Genomic DNA, 22,538 nt, shown 5'->3' with positions numbered 1-22,538 from the left:
AAAGAGAGATAAAGGAAAAAAAAATAACCCTCTTCTATTTTCAGACCCAGGCCAGCACCAGCCGAGGCGCAGCAGCAAGAGGGGAAGGAGTTGCCCGTGTGGAGCCCCAGCTCAAGGGGCAGCTCCTGGGCCCCGCTGAGCTTCTCCAGGTAGGTCTGTGCTGCACCCCCGGCCCTTCACAGCACCATGATTTTTTCCTGGAAGGATCCAGGGAATCCAGTGCTGCCTGCTCTGGTTCTGGCCACGGCTTTTTGGAGTGGCGCCATTTGGAAACTGATGTTGAAAGGTTGTGATTCCTTGCAGAAGATGCGCTTGGAACAAATCTTGTCTGCCTGGTTCACATGACTTCCAAAGAGACATGAGAAAGGAAATTAGGGTTTGTTTATCTTTTTTTGTCATAAACCAGAAATAAATGCAGAATTTCCTCGTGGACCAGAAGGACCGTTTGCTGCCACTCCGCAAAGAGCTTGAGTTAAACCCGAGTACCTCAGAACTATGTCTTTGCTTTGCTGAGTGGGAAATAAATAAGCAATAAACCTTGAAGTGTCAACTTCCTAGAAGTGAAAGGTGACTCTCTTGTGAGGATCCCCAAGGAGAAGTGTATTTTATTTTAGAGTCATGAAAAGGTGACATAACATTACCATGCTGCAAGTGCAAATAAAGTTATGTTAAACCAAGGGCCTATCGTACCCCAGATTTATTGTTGAGGGCCAGGTACAGCTATTTAATGAGTATGGAAATCAGATAGTTTGAAAATAAGAGGGATGTCAGGGAGTGACTTCATGGAGCTGGCTCCCAATGTCCCCTGTTGCAGTGGCTGCTGCTCACCTTGTTCCTACTGCACTGGGATTGCAATTATGAGAAAACTTTTGTTAGACCATTGTTAGAACTAACCGCAGTTTTTATCAGCAGGAATACCTGACTGAAGCTAACAGAACATGCAAACAAATTTTCCCAATAACTTCAGCAGCGTTGTTCAGGGTGCCTTTTAGGGGCAGCCTAGCAAGTGAGACAAAGTGCAAATGCAAGCACAGGTACCAGTGGAGTTCTGAAGCGATCCCAGTGGTCTTTCCTGTGTCTGCATCAAACTCGTGAGATTTCACAGATGCAGCCTCCCTTCCAAAAAAGGGTTTCCCAGGATTTTCTCAGTCTCCTTTCTCAGCTTTCTCTTTCCCAGCTGTTCTTCTTCATCTTTTATTTTTTTTTTTAAAGAAATACCTGAAAGTTAGATGGAAATTTTTAGAAGTCAGTGGCGGGTTTCAGGCAGCTTCTGCAGGCACAGGGCAGGGGTGAGCGAGCCCTGCAGGTGTCTGTGCTGGAGGCGCCAATTCTGTGGTGCTGAATCCTATGGGGCCTGGAAAGTGTCCCCAAAATGCCACCGTTGCCAGCAGGGCTGAGAGTTTGCTTTAGGCTGCAGTGGTTCCGGGCTGGCCATTGACAGGAGGAGTTGCTTTCCAATCTGCTGTGAGAAAAGCTGTTCGTGTGTTTAAGAATTGAAGTCCAGGTAGTAAACTTTGGCTTAAGGTCTTTGTAAGTACCACTGTGCTCTGTAACAAGTCTCCGGGGGTGCCCGTGGGCTGTGTAGAATCACTAATTCCCCCTCCACACGTCTCAGCGTAGCCCAGTGTTCCCTGAAGGTGCGTGAGAAGCAGAGCACCCTGACGTGCTTTCTCTTTTCATCCATCTTCATGCTTTGTTTTTACATTCCCGCCTTTTCTCTCTTTTGAAAGCCGTTCATCATCATTTCTCTCTGCGTGGGAGGGTGGTTCTGCACCTCTGTTCCACTTTCCTTTTTTTTTTTTATAGCCCGTAGGGAAACTATCACTGAAATATTTCAAGACAGCACAGCTGCACCTGAGTGCGGAGTTGCTGGAAGAAATAACGCAGCGCTTCTGGTTTATTTAGAGCATCCCTTCTTACTCGAGCCGGTGCTGACTGTCGCAGACAGCAATGCCAGGCCTGGTAATTCTGAGGAAACTCACCAAACTGCATTTATTTCTGTAGAATTTGTCCTGATGGGGACAGAGCATTAATTAAAAGGCATTATAAGCTCACAAACGCGGCCTGCTGCATGTGTTATTCCACTAATCTTACCAGGATATTTATAACGAGGATACAAATGATTTCCCCAGAAAACCAGACCATCTCCACGGAGCCTGCCGCAGGAAGCAGGAGGCTTCTGCTGCGGCTCTGAGACTGAGCAGGACCTTCAGCAGCTCGAGCTGAAGCTCCACGGGGGAGCAGGGGCAGCAGGGGGTCCCAGCTGCGGTGGATGAAGGTGGGGAGGTGCCAGTGCACCCCAAAACAAGGGGGCAGAGGGACCAACCCTGCTTCCATCGGGTTCAGCTTCCCTCTCTCCGCTCACTCCTTGTGCTGGCCATACCTGAACAATGGCTTGTGGTGAAACTGGTGTCAGGGGAACATTTCCATCCTCGGTAGACAGACAAAAAAAAAAAGGAAAAGGCACTGCCAGCAGGCCACGGGCATGCAGAGAGGCTGCGTGGCCACATATCGGCGTGATAAAGGTTTGTTTTTCTTTTTTTTCCCTCCGTCTGCATACACAAAATGCCAGCTGTTCTTTTATTTTAACGTAACGTTTTAATGAAGAGCACCGCCCAGCAAAAGCAAACCAACCGAACCCAACCCCTGCAGACAACTGCTCTCCCTGGTACAAAGCTGATACAAGAGGAATGCTGAATGTGTGCGCAGCGAGCTGGGGACTTTTCTGCCTTTGGATATTTTATTCAGTGACTCAGAGTTATGAATTGCTAATGAAAGAGTTTGGCCATATTTTTAAGACTGGAGAAGGCTTGGATCCAACTCTCCTGTTTTGAGATCCCCAAGCTGGATTTTGAGTTGTCTCAGCATTTCAGTAGACTCCAGCATACACTGAACACGTTACTTTTTTGCACCACAGACACGTTAATTAACAAAGGTTAACAAGTTAGCAGAGGCAAGTGCGGCCGTACCACCAGTGATGCTCACGTAAGCGCAGTCCGACTTCACTGATTTTTATTCCAGACTTATCTCATGATAGCCTGGAAGACAACTGGTAAGATGCCCAGGTCAAACCCAGTCACTCCCTGGAGCAAACGGCACCGTAACACCTTTATAACCCCTCCTAGCAAGTACTCGCCCTTACGTTTTGTAGGTTAACTTTGTATTTCAACCCTCTGGAGCAAAACTAGCGAGCTGTTTTACGACCTGCGGTACAGCCCCAAGCCCTGGGCGCGGTCCAGCACGTGGGGTGACGTGTCCCATCCGTGAGGAGCTCGGCTCGCTCGGCATATCGCTTGCACACACAGTACACAACGTGACACTGGGGAGGCAGAGCGCTCGCACTAACCAAACACCTCAAGAGGATGTAACCAGGAATATCTCAGTTGGCATAGGGGATTGGTTGCCTGTAATTAAGAGATCCTACTCGAATGCATGGGGCAGACCAAAAGGGCTAAGCCCTTTAGTAATCGAGAAGATGCTTCCCCAAGGGAAGAGTCTGGGGAACTGCCCAGGCAGCTCCCATTCGCGATTACAAGAGCGGGTGGTAAAAACATGCTCCTCCTTCTCTCAAGGATGCTCGAGGTGGTGCACAGTTTCTTTTGTGTCCCTCTCCTTACAAGAAAACCAGTTTTAAAATAGCAAAGGCTCTCCGGGAGTTGCTCCTTGCCTTGCAGTCCTCCATGTCAGGATATTTAGGACGTAACACAAATCGTAGAGAACACACGTGCGATTGAACAACACGGAACAAACATAAACCTCAGTTGTACTGGCAATACACTCCGGCTTTCCCTCCCGTGCTCCCTTACACGTCCCGCACGTTGTTCTCACCATTTCATGGTCCACGCTTGCTCTGTTAGCAAAAATACACGTATTTCAAAATACAAAGCGCTATAAAACACCACAAGCACTGACAGCCGTCCACCCTTCCTGGCTCCGCTGCGAAAAGGAAGCGCCTTTCCTTCGCAGGGAACGTCTCGAAAAGCCTGGCGTCCGGGGTGCAGCCTCAGGGGCCAGCCATTTACTTGTTTCTCATGCTAGTGCTGGTTTCCGTGTAGCCTCCGGCCTCTTTAGTGATCGCAAAGGCCCTTCCCGCGGAGCGGTGTGGCAGCAGCAGCTTGTAGACTGCCGCCCTGTACTTCTTCGAAATGAGGTTGTAGAGGATGGGGTTTATGGAGGCACTCAGGTAGAAAAGCTGCAGGGCGAAGATGTTAAAGTACTGGGAGAAGAGCATCATCCTGGTGTCCTGAGTGTTTATAAAAATGATCCTGCCAATGTGGAAAGGCAACCAGCAAATTATAAAGGCCAGAATCACCACAGCTACAAGACAAAACAACACGTGCAAGAGTTAAGGAGCGAGTTAACTTATCAAGCATCCCGCAAGCTCTATGTCACGCGGCTGCTTTTGGAGGTTTTTCAAATGGGTACGAATGAAATACAGAAATAAATAGCCTTGAGTTGAGAATGGGAACAGCATCAGGTCCAGCAGTGAGCCTTTGGATTAAAAGGCAACTGCCAAATCGTCTGCTGAACTCCGACAGCTGAGTTTGCCGAGAAGAATGTAAACAGCTGTAACAGCACTGTAACATCTGGGCAGCACGGCCAGGACAGAAAGATTCCCCTCGGCACCGACCGCACTGTCATGCGTGTGATAAGAAAGGGAAAATGAAAACCTGAGCAAGAAGAGGTGTCTTTGAGGAAGCACGGAGCAGGCTGCGCCTTACAGAGGCTGTTCCTGTGCACCTATGTTGCTGTAAAATGCCGGAGGGTCAGAGCTGTGATGTTGCGTGGAGGCTCAGACATCCATCCCATTTCCCACTGAATCTGTACTGTTGCTGTGTGAAGACCCTACTGTGTTAATCTGGCTGCTGATTTTTCCCCCTGAATCTCCCACACATAGCCCTGGACAGTTACAGCTGCAGATACTGCCCGGGTGGATCTCTAGCTTGAGGCACTCCAGCTATTCCTGTGGTCTTGCGAAGCTTCCTAACACAACAGCTTTAAAAGGTGCTTCATCACCTACAAACCTTCTTGCCATGGCCACATAGCTGGAGCAGATGAGGAAGAACCCAGTAAGCCTAAGGTTTAAAGGGTCACCTGTGAGGTAATGTGTTTCTCAGCACTGACTCCTACAAAATAAACTATCGTGTCCACATTTTAAATTATTTATGCTTATAAATGCATGTAAATAAAACAAATAATCACTTGAGGAGGATCCTTCATCTTTCTCAGAGCTTAGAAAAAGCAATATAGCCAAAGCAAGGTTATGCCTGGAATCAATGGTACCTGCTCCTTTGAGATAAGCAAAAATCTTCATATAAATATGTATATATAGGACTATATAGACATATAGAGATTAATGCCTTTCAATTGCTGAAAACGGGAATGGCATCGAGTCCAATTATGAGTCTTTGGATTTGGACGGGTGTGTTTCTGTTGGCCAGCCTCGTGCCTTCTCCAGTGTAAGCACCTTCCTCAGGTAAGCCAGCAAAATGGGCTTAGTTTCTTTACTTTCTGCTACTCTATTTCTGCCCAGCTGATCGCATCCTTGGTACGAGAAAGCTCCCATGTAGATCACAAAACCCTTCCCACCGGTGAGAGAGCAAGCAGGGCATTTTATTTCATGCTCATTGATCGATAATTAGGATAATTTGTGTGTGTGTGTGTGTGTGTGTGTGTCAGATCAGTCACTATCTACAAACTTTTCAGTTCCTGGTCGGATTGGGACCCCCAGCTTTCCAGCGCCTAACACTCATTCAACGAACACGAGTAAGAAAATGAATGAAGAGCTAACGGCGCTGTGCATCAGCAGGAAGTGCTTCGGTACAACGCCACTTGTTTGGAAAGAGCCCTGAAGGGTTTAATCCTGGTCTGCAGCCTGCCTGGGCTGTCAGTGGGCTACTCCTGTGGAGGACAGCTTAGAAAATCACACTGCTTTTTTTCAGAGGCAGAAATTTGCCAGCGGGAGGTGGCTGGGACTGCCGGGATGCCAGGTTTTCTGAAGTCGCAGACCACCAAGAGCCTTGTATGCAGTCCCGCCTGGTAAAATCTAAAAAAATGGGTATTGCTATGGAGCCAGCGTAGCTGCTGGCTGTCTGGTGTTGGAGAGTGGCACCCCTGGAGTGCATGGCTGGGTACCTGGGCTGTTCTCCTGCATTCCCCCAACCCTGCATGGGGTCCTGTGGATGCTTCTGCCCCATCCCTAAAGATGAGCACGGCCCCAAATCCTTCCCCCCCTCCCCACCTGCTGTGGTGTCCAGATGCTGCTGGTGAGGTGTGCAGGGGCCCTCTGAAACTGAGCAGCCCCAAAAGAAGCAGGTTTACGGCAAAAAATGGGGAAGGTGCTGCTGGAGAGACAGCTCCTGGGCGCCATCGAGGGTCTGTGGGACTCACCCAAGATCTTGACGGTCTGCCGGTGTCCCCGCTCCCTGAGGGCCGCGCTGGGGCCCTGCAGGCGCCCCTTGCTGCGCCACAGCTCCCGTCCGATGAAGCCGTAGAGGACGTTGAGGCAGAGGACGGGCAGGACGAAGTAGGTGGTGGTGACCCAGAACATGGTGGCCAGCAGGCCGGACTCGAGGGCCTGCGGGGTGGGCTTGCACTCGCGGCCGAAGTCGGTGCGGTTGTCGGGCTGCTCGACGCCCACCAGGAAGAAGAAGGGCCCGGCCGAGAGGAGGGCGAAGGCCCAGAGGGCGCCGATGACGGCCTTGACGCGGCGCTTGGTGACCACCACCTTGGCCTTGAGGGGGAAGCAGATGGCGAGGTAGCGCTCCACCGTCAGGGCGGTGATGTGGAGGATGGTGCAGTAGGTGCAGCCCTCGCTCAGGTAGTGCGAGAGGCGGCACAGCAGCTGCCCGAAGATCCACGGCCGCGAGCGCCACAGGCGGTACAGGTCCAAGGGCAGCCCCAGCAGGATGAGCAGGTCGGACACGGCCATGCTGCCCAGGTACAGGTTGGTCGTGGTCTTCATGTCGCGCTGCCCGCAGACGACCAGCACCGTCAGCACGTTGCCCACCACACCGACGGCGAAGAGCCCCGCGCACACCGCCGTCACCGGGATCAGCGCCCGCACCGGCAGCGCCGAGCACAGCCGCTCGTCGCACGGCTGCCCGGGCCACGACGCCTCGCCCTGGCTGCCGTTCCCCCCGCCGCCCCACACGGGGGCCGCCGCCATCTCAGCCCCTCTCCTCCTCCTCCTGCTCCTCCGCCGCCGCTCGGAGCCGCCGGAGCTCGGCCCGCCCCGGCCGCCCGCCCCGCCCGAGCCTCGGAGGGAGGCGGCGGAGGGCGGGCGGCAGCCGCCGGCCCCGGGACCCGGCCTCGGGGGGGGGTGGTGGTGGTGGTGGTCCCCGGAGCCGCGGCGTCGTGGTCGGAAGGGGACTCGGGGACAACGACAAAGAATGATGCTTTTTTTATTATTATTATTTTTTTTTTTTCCACAGATTTGAAAGATAACTCTGCTACATCGGTTTTTTTTTTTTATGCATTTCCTAGGAGGCTAGACAGTATTCGTCCTCGTGGAGTCCGACGCTTTACAGTTGCAAAGTGATATGTTTGGTAGTGTATCTATAACGTCTTAAAAAGTTATTTTTTTTTATTTATTTTTTTCTTTTTGGAATGTACAGTATATGAGGTAAAATTAAGATTACATTAAAAACCTGTCTTCAATGCAGTAATACGCACTGAGGCTCAAATGGCAAATACGCTAGTAAATGACTATCAAAAATAGGAGCTCATTTGAATTTTACTATGAAAAACATAAGTCACCGCAGATTAACTGCAGTAACAAATCTTACCGCTTTTTAGACATTCAACCGTAAGAAATCTCTGGGCTTATTACACTCAACCTCATTTGTACTGCCAAACATGGCACTTTTAAGAAGGTTTCTAGAAAACACCTGTTATCACTGTAGTCTGTGGGAAGGTATCAGCCTATACATAAAAATGACAAATCGGAAAGGAAATGTAAACATACAGTACAGTTTAAAGACAGATCATCCTCGCCACTTGGAGGCCAAGTTCTTTGCCATTTCTTTTTTTTTTAAAAACAAAACTCAGCAACATTTTTTTTCTACAGCACAGATCATTGGACGTATAAACAATTACAATACATGCCCGTTATAAGAGAAATTCTTCAGAGATCTTCAAAGCACAAGACAGAGGTTCCTTTTTTATTATTATTAAGACTGACAGAAGTGTTTAATACCATTAAAAATGCTAAACTGAACACAACTAGAAGTCATTAATGATCCACTATCTCGTAACTCAAATAAATTAAAAATAGCTAATTACAAAGTGTATAACAAATAACGTAAGTGTGATGAGACAAGAATTTGTTTAAAGATAGGTTCACTACAAGCTTTGTGTCACTGGCAATCATTGACATCTAGCAAGATGTTCAATGGGATACTTGATAAAATTCAGTCTGGTCATTCAAGAACTCACAAATGCAAGCTCACAAAACATTGATGAGTTATGCAATTGCAAAGTGCTCTAATGCAACATTAACTACATGCAATCAACAATTTGGTACAGTATCCAAAGAGACATTACATTAAACATTAGGATCTCAAGAAAAAGCAGCTTTAAGTTTTCTGGTGCAAATTACTACACTTCGTCTCTGATTTGGTGCCCCAAAGAAAGAAAGAAAGATAGAAAAAAGAAAAAGAAGAAAAAGAAGAAAAAAAAAGAAGGCAGTGCTCGATTCTGGTGGATATGGCAAGTGAATGTCAGGGGTAACAGCAAAAATTCAGTAATGAATTTTATCTCAAAGATCTATTAACTACCCAAAATCAGAGGGCACAGACACCTGTATAAACTGCATCTGATCAAAGGTCAACTTCAGAAATGCATTTTTAAATTTAAGTAACAAATCTAAAAAGTTCTCTCTCGCTCTCCCTTCTGTATTCGTAAGAAGTAAAAGAGGCATTTTTTTATGAGTAAACATCAAATCCTGGGGGCAAGATAAACCACTTGTGCCATCCCCTCGTAGTCTTTCAAAAACATCTACTTGCAGTGAAGAACTCCACATTTATCAGGTAAGAAGCTTCCTTCGTGCACACTCTTCCATCCAGTTTATTATTTGCTGCCTGAGAAAAGCCCCTTCTGTTTTTCATCATGAATCCTGCTTCCCAAATAATTAAGACAAATGAGGAGGTAGAAATACAGCGCTAAATTGCTTTCACAGCATCAGATTAATATTGTATACAGCACAAGTTTGTTAAGTGTAAGTTTTAAATGCGTTCTACACATTCTTCCCTGTTATGGTAGTAACCCTTAAAAGTGTGGGCCGGGAAACCGTTTTTACACTTGAGTCTACTGATCAAACCCTTTTCGTTAAACACTGCTCGCCCCATATGAAGTTTGTACTGCAAGAAGGCATATTAAAAAAAGATTGTATTTCTGTGGCTTGCATTCTACTAACATGTGTCAGCCTATACCTACCAGTAAGCTTTTTAAAGTGGCTGAAAAGGTTTGCATCAGTCCCAATGCCGGTGCTAAATGCCTGTTTTTGTAAAAGCAAGAGAACAGAATTATTTTTAGATTATGAGAAAGTAAAATGTAATGGGCAGCATTCTAAAATAAATCTGTTTTCTTCACTTTATTACAAAGTACTGGATGATAACAGCGATCAGAATGGAAAAGATAGCAAAAAGTGCAAGAATGACAGCAGCACACACTTGGTCGCTCTGTGACCATTGTGTCCTTGTGGTTTGCACAGTGTCCTTGTTGGTGCTTGCCGGTGGTTCAGTCCTCTGAGAGATGAATAGCACTGGTGCGCTGTAGGGGCCTATCAGGTCCTGATGACCTACTGCCTCCTGGCACTGGCGAATGGCACATGCACGAAAACGATATTCACAGTTCAGCTGGAGGCCTGTGTATCGGAACGACCAGTCCGGACCCTTGTAAATCTGTCGATAAAGAAAAAAGGATACATCAAGTAAAAATGCCATACGTACACATACATATCTCAATATGCTTTTCTTTAGAGAGACAGGATGAGAGAGCTGGGGTTGTTCAGCCTGGAGAAGAGAAGGCTCCGGGGAGACCTTATAGCGGCCTTCCAGTACCTAAAGGGGGCTACAGGAAAGCCGGGGTGGGACTCTTTGTCAGGGAGTGGAGTGATAGGACAAGGGGGAATGGCTTTAAACTCAAAGAGAGGAGATTTAGATTAGTTATAAAGAATAAATTCTTCACTCTGAGGCACTGGCACAGGCTGCCCAGAGAAGCTGTGGATGCCCCATCCCCGGAGGTGTTCAAGGCCAGGCTGGATGGGGCTTTGGGCAACCTGGTCTGGTGGGAGGTGGGCTGGAACTAGGTAATCTTCAAGGCCCCTTCCAATCCAAGCTATTCTGTGATTCCATGGTAAAGGTAACTGTGTTTTCACCCGTGCAAATAAAAATGTACAGAAAAGCTTAAATACCAGACAGTGTCCAGTCTTTTTTGTGAAGCACAGGAAAAGAACCAGAAGTTCTCTTAGGTCATGATAAGGACACACTAACTAAACTCTTACAGAAGCTGCAATGTTGTAAGGTGTTTTTAGTGACTACTTACAATGTAAATACCACACCACTGGATATAATATCTGCTATCATATCACGAGATTTCAGGTAATTAACTACATCATGCTACTTTATTTATTAAGTCTAACTGAGCCAACATCGCTGTAGCTGAGTTATTGCGTGTTTCAAATACTGTAATTTAGCCCAATAAGCCTTCTATCAGGAAAGCTGCAAGGAGCCCTTCCTGTGATTCTTAATTTCATCAGACCCCAAAACACAGATGACTTTTTTTAGGGTGTTCTCTGTGGGTGTCTCAGTTGGCTGGCTAACATGAGGGGGCTTTCAGGTTCAGTTCACAATTCTTCAGCACAGAGTGCCTAATTCAGTTAAATCTAAATGCTGGTTTCTCATTTTAATTAATTTGCAGCTATGCAAAGGCCCTGTAAAAGCTAATAAAATCCCATGCAGGCGCAATTTCTGTTAGTAGATGTATCAACAGGAACTAAGCTATTATGTGGGTAGCCTGGTAGAGTTTGATTTCCCTCTTCAAAACCCTTCATCTTTTTTCTTTCCATTATCTGGATTTATTTAATTGGTAGCAGGATACGGAAATATCACATCAGTTGTTTCGCCCACAGTTATTTTATTGTTATACAGTATTTCACAAGTGTAAACTGCCAACAATTCAATGAAAGAAGCAGGAAATCTGTCCTGATTTTGTTGCGTGAGGAGCTATTGCTGTGCCTGTGGCTACTCGTGGACTCAGCCCTCCGACAGGCTGGCAGCTGAGCATTACTGGAATCTACAACTGGTGATTATTGGAAAAAAACCTTTTCTTATCTCAAGAAATTGCTGGCACAGAGACAGGACAGGTCACTGGAAGTGTGGCTTCAAGATTTTGCTAATTTATGTAATATATTTGGCAGTGAGCAATGAGACCACAGATACACATCCTACTCTGAACCGAAGCTGGCCAGCATTGCGGTAGATAACAAAAGAGGCTTTGAGAATGCTAACTGCAACAGGAGGGCTAAAGAACACATTGGGCTGTTGCTTGATGAGGTTGGTCACCTCAAAATAGGGATGAATGTACAGCAAAGTCATTTAATGCCTTCTTTGCCTCTTTAACACCCGTGATGGGCCCCGAGACCTCTGGAGCCTCTGGGTTGGAGGACTGCGACCTGGGGAGTGATAAACTCCCAGCTGGTGCTGAACCTGTATGGGATTTGCTGCTCCAACTGAACACCCATAGTCTATGGGCCTGATAGGATTCATTCCAGGGTACTGAAAGAGTTGGCTGATGTTATTGTGAGACCTCTCTCAGTTATTTATCAAGGGCTGAGGCAATCTGGAGAGGCCCCAGCTGACTGGAAGCTAGCAAATATTGTTCCGATTTTCAAGATGGGCAAGAAAGAGGATCCTGATAATCACAGGCCTGTCAGTCTCACTTTGGCACCTGGTAAAAATTATGGAGATTATTCTGGGAGTTCCTGAAAAACACCTGGAAGTCAATGCAGGCAGCAGTCAAAGCCAATGTGGGTTAATGAGGGAAAAGTCCTGCCTTACTAACTTCCTATCATTTTATGACAAGGTTACCCACCTAGTGGATGGAGTGAAAGCAGTGGATTTGTTTTTTTTTTTTTGTTTTCTTTTTTGCGAAGTTTTTGATACTTTCTCTTACTGTATCCTTCTGGACAAAGTGTCTAGTACACAGCTGCCCACATACACAATACAAAGGGTGAACAACTGGCTGATGGGTTTGGCTCAAAAAGTTGTAGTAAATGGGGGTAATGTCAGGCTGGTGGCCAGCCACTGATGGGGTTCCCAGGGCTCTATTTTGGGGCCAGTTCTCTTCAATGTTTTCAGGAATTACCTGGACACAGGAGTTGAATGCATGCTAGGCAAGTTTGGGGATGATATGAAATTGGGAGGAGCTGCTGACTCCCTTGAGGGTAGGGAGGCCCTACAGAGAGAGATTAATAGGTCACAGTATTGGCAATCACCAACCATATGAAATTTAATAAAAGCAAATACTGGATTCTGCACCTGGGAGGGTGTACACATAGGTGAGGGGACAGGTTGCTGGAGTGCAGCCCTGCAGAGAGGCATTTGGGGGTTTTGGTTGATGTTGACTCATATTGAGCTTACCAATGTGCCCTGGCAGCAAAAAGGGCCAGGCGTATCCTGGGGTGCATTAAGCACAGCACAGCTAACTGGTCAAAAAAAGTGATTGCTCCACTATACTCAGCGCTGGTGCAGCCTCACCTCGCGTACTGTGTGCAGTTTTTGGCTCCACAATGTAAGAAGGATCTAAAAATATTAGAATGTGTCCAAAGGAGGGCAAAGATGGAGACAGGACTAGAGGGTATGACTTACAAGAACTGGACTCAATGATCCTTGTAGGTCCCTTCCAACTCAAGATACTCTATGATTCTGTGATACTTGGTTTGGAAGAATATAGTAAGATATTTTGGTTTCTCTCTTAGAGAAGAGAGGGGTGACCCCACTGCTGTCTACAACTTCCTCATGAGGGGGAGCAGAGAGGGAAGTGCTGATCTCTTCTCTCTGGTGACTGGCAATAGGATGTGAGAGAATGGCTTGAAGACGTGTCAGAAGAAGTTCCGATGGAATACTAAGGAAAAAGTTCTCACTGAGAGGGTGGTCGGGCACTGGAACAGGCTCTCCAGGGAAGTGGTCACGGCCCCAAGCCTGAAGGTGTTGAAGAAGCATTTGGACAATGCTCTTAGATAGATGATTTAACTCTTAAGTTGCCCTGTGCGGAGTTGGACTCTGATCCACACAGGTCCCTTCCAATTCAAAACATTCTAATGAATCTCTGTTGTACTCTAGCTACAGCCACGCCAGCTGGCATGGGTTACTATTCTCAGCACATTGTCTCCTGGGTTTTGCCTCAAGTTATCGCTTGGCAGGGGTGTTGGAACTAGATGACCTTTAAGATCCCCTCCAACTCAAACCATTCTGTAATTCTATGAACGTATGTCATTCTATTCTAATTCTACCTCAAATTTGTTTGCTGGGGTATTTATAGGATTGTTTCATAGCCCCTTTAAGGGCCTGATCGATGTATACAGCTCAAATAGTGGATTCTTAATGCATTTTGTCTGAAACATGTAGGGAACAACGACACAAGGAACTCAGCTGCCTAATCAGGGAGGAGAAGAGAGTTAAATTTTTGCAGGGACATGGTAGTAAGTAGCATCAAATAGATGTCCCTCCATGAGGCAGATTAGTTTTTGTTCACGTCAGATAAAATTCTCACCACCATGTTTAAGTACCTTAAGGGCTGTTTGCATGGTGTTTACTTCTTGACTGCTTCAATATAAATTTCTGCAAACTACTCTTCTCATTTTATTGCAATTTATTGTGCTAACCTCTTCTGGAGAGGCAAAAGGAATCATACACCTCATTCTGTTTTCTTATTTCCAGACTTCAATTGTAACCTTTATTTATTTGTCCAGCTCATTTGCCAATGCACGACGCTAATCAAAGCATGACTTGAATCCATCTCTAGAAGCAAGTTCACTGACTGCACCCTACTTACATACTAACATTGCATTTGCAATTTTAGAGTTACAATAAGGAATATTTACATGGCAACATAACAAACACCTTGGATTACAGGTCAGCTTAGATTGAAAAATGTAATAAATGGACAGCAGTACACTACAATCACAGAATCATCGAGGTTGGAAAAGACGTTCAAGATCATCAAGCCCAACCATCAACCTGACCTACCGAGTCTCATCACTAAACAATGTTCCCTTAGACCACATCCATGTCTGTCAAAAACCTCCAGGGCTGGGGACTCCACCACTTCGCTGGGCAGCCCGTTCCAATGCTTGACCACCTTCCTCTGTGAAGAAAATTTTCCTAATATCCAATCTAAACCTCTCCTGGCACAACTTTGAGACTGTCTCCTCACATCCTGTCACTTGTCACCTGAGAAAAGAGACTGACACTCTCCCTACTGCAACCTCCTTTCAGGTAGTTGTAGAGAGCGATAAGGCCTCCCCTCAGTGTCCTCTTCCCCAGAAGTTACAATATATGAAAATATTAAGGCCTATAATCTACCAAAGCACAGGCAACACTTATTTAATATTGGCCTATAATAAAATTATAACATATCAGAACTAATTGTGCTTCCTTTCTGGAAGGAAACCTGCTTGCTTAATAGTGTGAAACAGAATTTAGAAGCCTAATTCCATGTCAATTATCAGGCAGTTTATAAGGAAGCTAAATAAGCACCGCATAACCCCTTTTAAATGCAGACTAATTTGTAATTTGGTATTTCAAACTGCATCTTTGGATAATCAAAACTGAAATCAACACACACTCTCAACTGCTTGACCCTGGAAGTTAGAGCATGCCATACTACTGAAATCTGCTGGTAAGAAACTAATAACTGAGTTATACAAAAAACCAAGCATTTCTACACCTGAATGTTTACTCTGCATAACTAGGGATCTTTCCTATCTTCAGTTTTCTATAGAGAAGTGTGATTTACAAAGTCAGACCTTTCAAAATATTGCTCAGCTTCTTCAAGAGCTCTTAGTGCAATTATAACTTTTTTTTTTTTTTATAAGTCTTAATTCTGTACCATTTGCTGTTTTTTCTTTTTGCCAGTTCTTCCCATTAGCAGACAACTTCCTCACCACTTGAGGTGTCAAGTTGTATTTAGCAAACATCAGTATTACCCAGAGAGGCTGCAACTTACTGACATATTTATATTATTCATCTCTCTTTTGTGTATGAGAATAGTTTTAGGAGACACTACCTAATATAATTTAGTAACAAAAAGCTACGTGGCAAGAGTTTGGTAGCAGGGGGGGCTGCAGGGGTGGCCTCTGTGAGAAGGGTCTAGCAACTGCCCCATGTTAGATCAGAGCCAGCTCCAGCCGGCTCCAAAGGGACCTGCTGCTGGCCAGAGCTGAGCCAGGAAGCGATGCTGGGTGGGCCTCTGGGAGAGCAGACTGAAGAAAGAAAAGAAAAAAAACAATGTGGCAGCAACTGGGAGAGAGGAGTGTGAACCAGCCCTGCAGCCCCCAAGGTCAGTGCAGCCAGAGGGCAGGAGGTGCTCCAGGCACGCAGCAGCAGTTCCCCTGCAGCCTGTGGAGAGGCCCCTGGTGGAGCAGGCTGTCCCCCTGCAGCCCATGGGTCCCACATGGAGCAGATCTCCACGCTGCAGCCCGTGGAGGAGCCCCGGGTGGAGCAGGTGGATGTGGCCTGGAGGAGGCTGCGGCCCATGGAGAGCCCCCGCAGGAGCAGGCCCCGGGCCGGAGCTGCAGCCCGTGGAGAGGAGCCCACGCAGGAGCAGGGGGTCTGGGGGGAGCTGCCACCCGTGGGGGACCCGTGCTGGAGCAGTTTGCTCCTGGGGGATGGACCCCATGGTACGGAGCCGTGTGGGAGCAGTTCTTGAAGAGCTGCTGCCTGTGGGCAGCCCCTGCAGGCTCAGCTCGGGAAGGACGGCATCCCGTGGGAGGGACCCCACCTGGAGCAGGTGCAGAGAGTGACCGTGAAGGAGCAGAGGAGACGAAGCGTCAGGGACTGACCGCAGTCCCCATTGCCCATTGTTCCCCTGCGCCGCTCAGGGGGAGGAGGTGGAAGAGGGTGGATGGGGGGAAGGAGTTTTCAGCTTGGTTTTAGTCTCTCACTGCTCTAGTCTGTTAGCGATAGGCAATAAATTATATTAATCTCCCAATGTTGAACCTGTTTTGTCTGTGATGATAACTGGCAAGTGATTTCCCTGTCCTTATCTCCACCCTTGAGCCCCTTCTGTTGTATTTTCTCTCTTCTTCCTTTGAGGAAGGGGTGTGAAAGTTCAGCTATGATAGAGCGCAGCTGCCCAGCAAGGTAAAAACACCACACATGGTGACTAACACAGTAATCTTAGATCTAAACTATTTATTGAAAACAATAATTGAAGAAACATACAACAACTTAAATATAGCCTACCTGTTTGAATTCTGAGTCTTTTCCCACCATGACCTGAAGGCAGTAAATAACTGGATCACCCTTCATGGGCTGCAGAACCTCCCATGTGATTTCACACGTATGATCATTTATTCTCTCTATCCTTGGTGCTGAAGGAAGATCGCAAAAGGAACAACTAAGCTCTGGTTTTTGTCACTTAACATCACATTATCATGATTTGTATAAAAAAAAGTGCTGTTTTTTGTCTTAGAGAAGCAAGAGATTCATATTCAAATGTATTTTTTCAATGTTTTCTGGAACAAACAATACATTGGTCTCTTGCTAGTTTAAGTAACCTCTGACAAAAAGCAAGTAAAATTTGCTCACCGCAAATGTGTATCTCATGCAAGAAAATGAGCTGCTATGCTTAAAATTATTCTAAATGTGTCAGAGAGAATTTTGACCTCAAATTACTCCAACGGCCTGGTCACTCTCTCCTGGTAAGCAAGGATTGTAAGTATAAACCTTCTTATGTCAAAGTACTTACAAATCCCAAGTCCCTCATTTCTGGAGCTAGTATTTTAGGCTTTAGGCAATTACATTAAAGGTACATCATCTTACAGTCTCTACCCGCACTGTGAAAACAGCTTAGCATTCTACAGGTAACATAATACCACCACCAAATGTCCATCTTTCTAATTCCCACCCCACTCCACCCACCTTCAAAATAAAACCGAGAACACTGCAAAAACCAAAAAACCCCACATCTTTACCTTTCAAGGCAGCTGGAACAGATTTGGGAGTAGTGAAAACATATTCTTGAGAAAGGGGACCTTCACCAGCTTCATTACATGCCTGAATACAAAATTTGTACGACGTTGACTCACTGAGTCTTTGTACTTTGTACGTATGACATGGTCCTCTGTATAAGGATACAAACCTGAAAATGGAAAGGGTGGCTTATAATAAATACAGAAAAGGACTTCTGAAGTAGCCAGATTATTGTCTTGTCTTGTAATTTATGTCCATCATTTCCCAGAACCTAATGAGAACCCCCAAAATATTTCAGACTTCAACAGTATTCTGTAATTCTGACACTATAAAACAATGAGCTCATTTTCCAGCGTTAGGCTTTTGTTTCTCATGACTCTGCAATAAAATCTCTTTTTACCACGAAGTACTACAGACTGCTTCTTGGCAAAAATGATCCTAAGCACTTTCAGGCACCCTTCTGTGCTTGAAATGAGAAAGGAGATAGTAGTTCTCTCCCTCCCAATGAACTGCGTGTACTATTTTCCTTCTGCCATCTACTCCCCCAACATCCCTAGCTTTTCAAAATTAGGCAGACTAGATTTTACCTATTTACACTTTAGCAGCTTTCCCTTAACACACTTAAATGGTCATGGGTCCAACCATCTCAGCTTACATCCTGATTTAACATGAGAGAAAGGATCCCTTAAAATAATAATTTGTACTACATGATGGCTTTATTTTCTACTAGAAATAACTGCATGTAAAGACAGCAGAGAAAGAATTCACTCCTTCCAATATCAAATATATAAAATTCACAAGACAGATTAGACTAAATACTATGACAAAATACTTAACAAAATGTGAGAGAAGAGTATGCCGCTATGAAACATTTCATTAAACTCTTCATACTGAACTGTAAACAAAAAGCTATGAAGTTTTTAATCTTGTACTTTGCAGCACAGAACAGTAGAGCCCTTCTGCCTTGCCACATGAGAACAGCTCTTACCTCTATTTAAAATTAAGCAAAGCATATGGAATTTTGCCCTATAATACAATTTCCAAGCACCAGATGACAATAATACTGAGCAGATTAAGGTGACGCCAAAACCAACCTTCCATTCTTATCCTCCATTTGAAGGTGGTACTGAATGGAGTCAGTTAATGCTTTTGCAGTTCCCTCTCCCCACTTCAGCTTGAGAGTCTGAGAACTGTATGCAGCACACTCCAGGCGAGGTGGATCCGGGGGAAGAGGCTTTGTTTTCAGTTTAATGGTGTGGCTGAAAGGACCTGCTCCAAGACTGTTTAGGGCTTGAATTCGTATTCTAGTATTCAAAGAGAAAGAGAATAAATTAACTAGAAATTAGATCTTAGAAAGTAATTGGTTATTTCCACCATTCGCATTCAGGAGAGAATAATGACACTGTACAGACATTACTTTCTATGATGAAGAATTTTCTCAATATTATGCTCTGAAAAGCTCATGAATATGCAGGACTGTCATTCTACTTGCCACATTTTAAGGAGCTGGATTGATTCAAAATAAAATATATTAGCATATTTGCATCATCCACGTTAGGGCAAAGATACAAAAGCTCTATCAGCTACTTCAATAACAGTCCATCTTCCTGATCCTGCAGCAAAGCCTTGTACCAAAATTTTTGATTGCTAAGAGCTACCAGCTTTGTACTTCTCACCCTGGAGAGATGAGGGGAAGAAAAGAAAACCCACCCCCAAAATATGCAGATCCATAGCTTTGGCTATTATATCAGGTGAGTTTGAAGATGGCTACAGGAAAATGTTCAGGGCTTTTTAGAACAGAGCAGATTCATGTGAAAATAAAGGGATGGTGGGTGTACAGCTACCTCTCTTAGAAAATGCTGTTTTCACTGTTAACATACCTCCAGGTGTCAGCAAACACATGCCACTTTGGGTCTGCTTGGAAAGGGAGAGGGGTAATGAGAAGTCGAAGGACACATGGCTGAGGGGTTTGTAGACCTTGAGATTCGGGGATAATTTTTATTTTTTTTGGGTACTCAATGGAAAACAATGCTACTCTACAGATCTCACAGGTAGCCATAGATAGTAAAGTGTGTCAAATCTCATTTTTCAAAGACTAAGGTTTGCATGTCTAAAATAGTATCTAGGTAACTGGGAAAAGGTAATCACAGTAATTCTATTCTGAAACAATCAGCCACACAATTTCAAAACACTGGGACAGAAATGTGTGTGTAGGTTTGTGGATAAGTATTTCTCCTTCACTATAGTAATATTTAACATTATATTAATTTATTATAGCCCAGAACCAAGGTTAATATCTGCAATTTTTTATTTGCACGAAGAGATGACAGTCCAAGATGTATTCTGTAAAAGCACTTTTATGGGTAGAAGCACAGAAGTACCTCTGCAGTGGAAACTTCTCATTTTTCAGTTTGTTGACACTGAGAGCAACAGCTCTTCAATTTGCCAGCATTATTGCTAAGTAATTATGAGGCACACAAAACATTTTAGTCTTTCAATCAGCGTTAAAAAGAAGTAAAAAATCTTTACATTAAGGATTCATAAAATTACATAACCAGATGATACCCTATTCATACTGAAATCAGTGTGAGCTTAAACTCTGACTTCAGTAAGACTGACTTTAAGTTTTAACACAGAGGATGCGTGTTTCTAACAGGAATGTAGCATCCCTTCAGAATTATGGATTTCTACATTAATATCTTTCAGTATCTCTTACGTCAAATGTATGGGATGATTTTGGTAACTGAAATTCTTCAATTAGATTTAAAATTGATTGATAGATTTTCAAACCAATGTTCTTTATGCTGACTGCCACTCAAATACACAGTATTTCTGCAGAAATGACATTGCAAGATATGATGAGCTGTTATTAGATCAGACAATCCAGTCAACAAAGACTGCACATGGTCCTTCCTTGGATGGGTTTTACCTTCACAAACAGATTAGAAACCATCTATCTATAAAGGAACCTGTCCAAAAATGGTTATGAATCTGAACCTGTAACCTGAATTCAATTAAGCTGATGCATTAACAGATGCAACAAATCTACCACAATAACCAAATTAAAATAAAACATTCTTGAAAGAAAATAAAAACAACATAGCTCATCTTTTTATGAAAGTCATCATTACAAAGCTTCTTTTTGCTCCATGGTTAGGTACTAATGCTTCTCTGAGAGTAATGTGGACAATGAAAAACTATATGGAAACAAAGAATCTGCTCTTGTGGGAGAAACAGCAGGCTTCAAGTAGCTTTGCGCAACATACCTGTAGGTTGTATCTGGCTGTAAGCCGTCTATAAAATAGCTCAGAACCTTCCCAACAGTTATCGGTTGCTTATCTCCAAAGTCTATGCTGTAGCCAGTGATTTCAGATCCATGGTCGCAAGGTTTCTCCCAGCTTATAGCAAGGCATGTGGAAGGATAATAGTGTGGACTTTCCACTTCGTCTTCACTTAGTCCCCGAAGACAAGTCACAACTGCAGGTACAGATGCTGGAGTCATACATGCCACTACTTCACTGAAAGGGCCTGCACCCGCAACATTCACTGCCTGCAAATGCAAAGTAGGCCATGTTTTTACAGTAGGGGTGATCTCCGCTTCCACATTTCACTAACAAGAGTTTTACGTTAGTTTTACATTTTTACCTGAACCCTGCAATAGTATATAGTGGCAGGCGAGAGCCCTTTCATTTCACAGTTGAGCCCAGGCCCACAATAAGAGATCTGCATGCATCCTTCCACACCGCCCCATTCCAGTCGGTATTCTGTTACATCAGCTCCGTTACTCAATGGAACCTTTAAAATGGACAAAAAAAGCTAGAAGTTAAATTCACCACACCTGTATTATTTTTTCTATAAATCAACAGGACTGTAGGTAAAGTTTTACTTTGTTTTTTAAACAACAGCGAGGCAGAAAGGTCTAAACTTCACAGGAATGTTACCATCTGATTTCCTCCCTCATTTTTAATTTAATACGATTCAAATAAATCAGACCACATTACCAGCCTTGAGTTATCTATACTTTAAAAACACTATTTATTATTGCTGACTAACGTACACAAAGTAATTGTGATTTTAGTTGCGTTAATACAGACATAATCTAGCATGCAGCATTTAGCTTAGAAACCTAAACAGCCGACGGCACGAGATGGTGGTCTTGAGAGGGTACAGTTCAAATCACGTGTACCAGACATGTCAGACTACGACATGAGATTACAGGAAGATATCAGTAGTCAATGAAGTAATAAAGAAAAAACAGCCAAAAAACACCCCCATATTAACAAAAAAAAATTCTTAGATCATGAAGAAAACTGAAAGAAAACGCTGTTGCTGTTTTGGGCTAACTATTCCAAGACAGCCATCTCACTGAGGTGCAAGATGAGGAGCAAGTGCTCCAAAGCATGTCTTTTGCTTTCCCCTTCCTTTGAAAGAGGAATATTCCCTACTTTCAGCATTGGGCTAGTTGAAAATAATTGACTGAATATAAACAGCATTTCAAAGGATAACATTTGATGTGACTGACAGAGACTCCCCTTCCGTTCTCTAATTCACAATGAGAAGTGTTCGGTCAGAGAACTGATGCAGCTGTAGATAGCTGTGCAATATGACAGTGAAGATGGAGACATTTCTCAATGTTACCACTATTGCTGTTGTAGCTGTAGTGGAGTTCACCTTAACAGAAATCAAGGAATCGAAGCCAACAAGTTCAGGGATGACAATAAACTGGGTGGGGAGTGTTTGATATGCTGAAAGGTACAGCTATCAGAGCAATTTCAGCAAGCAGGATCTGATACAAACCTCACAAAGTTCAACTAATGCAAAGGCAAATTTACAGTCCTGGACCTGGGACAGAACTATACTGAGGCTGAGGAGCAAGCTTACCAAAAAAGAACCTGGATGTCCTGGTATGCAAGCTGAATGTGAGTCAGCAATGTGTGCCTGATGAAGGCTAACTACATACTGGCTGTATTAGCAGAAGAGCAGCAAGAAAGCTAAAAGGAGTAATGATTTCCCTTTGCTCAGCACCTCTGAGGCTACATCTCCATTACTGTGTCCTATCTTGGGCTCCCCAACACAAGACAGACTTTGACATACTAGAAAAAGCCCAGTGGAGGGCCACCATAAGGGGAGTCCAAAAAAGATAAGGTTTATTTATATTAAGATGATTAGGCTAAGGGAAGATCTTACTGTTAAGATCTTACTTAAATTACTTACTGGGAGGATACAAAGAAGATGCTGCCAATTACTTCTTAAAGGTGTACAGGCAACAGTCACATCTTGCACTAAAGCATATTTTGACTGGACATAAAAAAAAAATCTACAGCAGAATAGTCAGCCCAGAGA

The 22,538-nt window shown here is 44.5% G+C and overlaps 2 protein-coding genes across 8 annotated transcripts in view; both read right to left on the bottom strand.

Moving 5' to 3' along the window:
* Positions 1-1,158: 1,158 nt before the first annotated feature.
* On the bottom strand, positions 1,159-7,223 carry MLNR (motilin receptor). Its single transcript, XM_040542352.1, has 2 exons — positions 6,391-7,223; positions 1,159-4,317 (listed from the first exon to the last, which is right to left on the bottom strand). The coding sequence occupies exons 1-2, from the start codon at positions 7,166-7,168 to the stop codon at positions 4,019-4,021; spliced, it is 1,077 nt and encodes a 358-aa protein (XP_040398286.1). The 5' UTR covers positions 7,169-7,223; the 3' UTR covers positions 1,159-4,018.
* A 166-nt stretch (positions 7,224-7,389) lies between these two features.
* The window catches only part of FNDC3A (fibronectin type III domain containing 3A), a 119,758-nt gene continuing 104,609 nt past the window's right edge, over positions 7,390-22,538 (bottom strand). For all 7 annotated transcript variants that reach the window (XM_040542289.1, XM_040542308.1, XM_040542279.1 and 4 more), the window contains 6 exons: positions 20,841-20,990; positions 20,462-20,745; positions 18,290-18,499; positions 17,198-17,364; positions 16,467-16,594; positions 7,390-9,902 (listed from right to left, as the gene is read on the bottom strand). In XM_040542289.1, coding sequence (XP_040398223.1) covers positions 9,588-9,902; positions 16,467-16,594; positions 17,198-17,364; positions 18,290-18,499; positions 20,462-20,745; positions 20,841-20,990 — 1,254 coding nt within the window. In that variant the 3' untranslated portion in view covers positions 7,390-9,587. The remainder of the gene's footprint in view (positions 9,903-16,466; positions 16,595-17,197; positions 17,365-18,289; positions 18,500-20,461; positions 20,746-20,840; positions 20,991-22,538) is intronic.

This window comes from Cygnus olor, chromosome 1, assembly GCF_009769625.2.
Source record: "Cygnus olor isolate bCygOlo1 chromosome 1, bCygOlo1.pri.v2, whole genome shotgun sequence".
Classification (NCBI taxonomy): domain Eukaryota; kingdom Metazoa; phylum Chordata; class Aves; order Anseriformes; family Anatidae; genus Cygnus; species Cygnus olor.
Note: the sequence above shows the minus strand (reverse complement) of the source record. Positions and strands in the feature narration are given on the sequence as shown.

Bases quoted from the DNA above. Each gene is read 5' to 3' on its own strand.
- MLNR (XM_040542352.1), bottom strand. From the start codon at position 7,168: ATGGCGGCGGCCCCCGTGTGGGGCGGCGGGGGGAACGGCAGCCAGGGC. The intron at 4,318-6,390 runs GTGAGTCCCACA...TTTGTCTTGTAG, and splicing joins GCAGACCGTCAAGATCTTGG to CTGTGGTGATTCTGGCCTTT.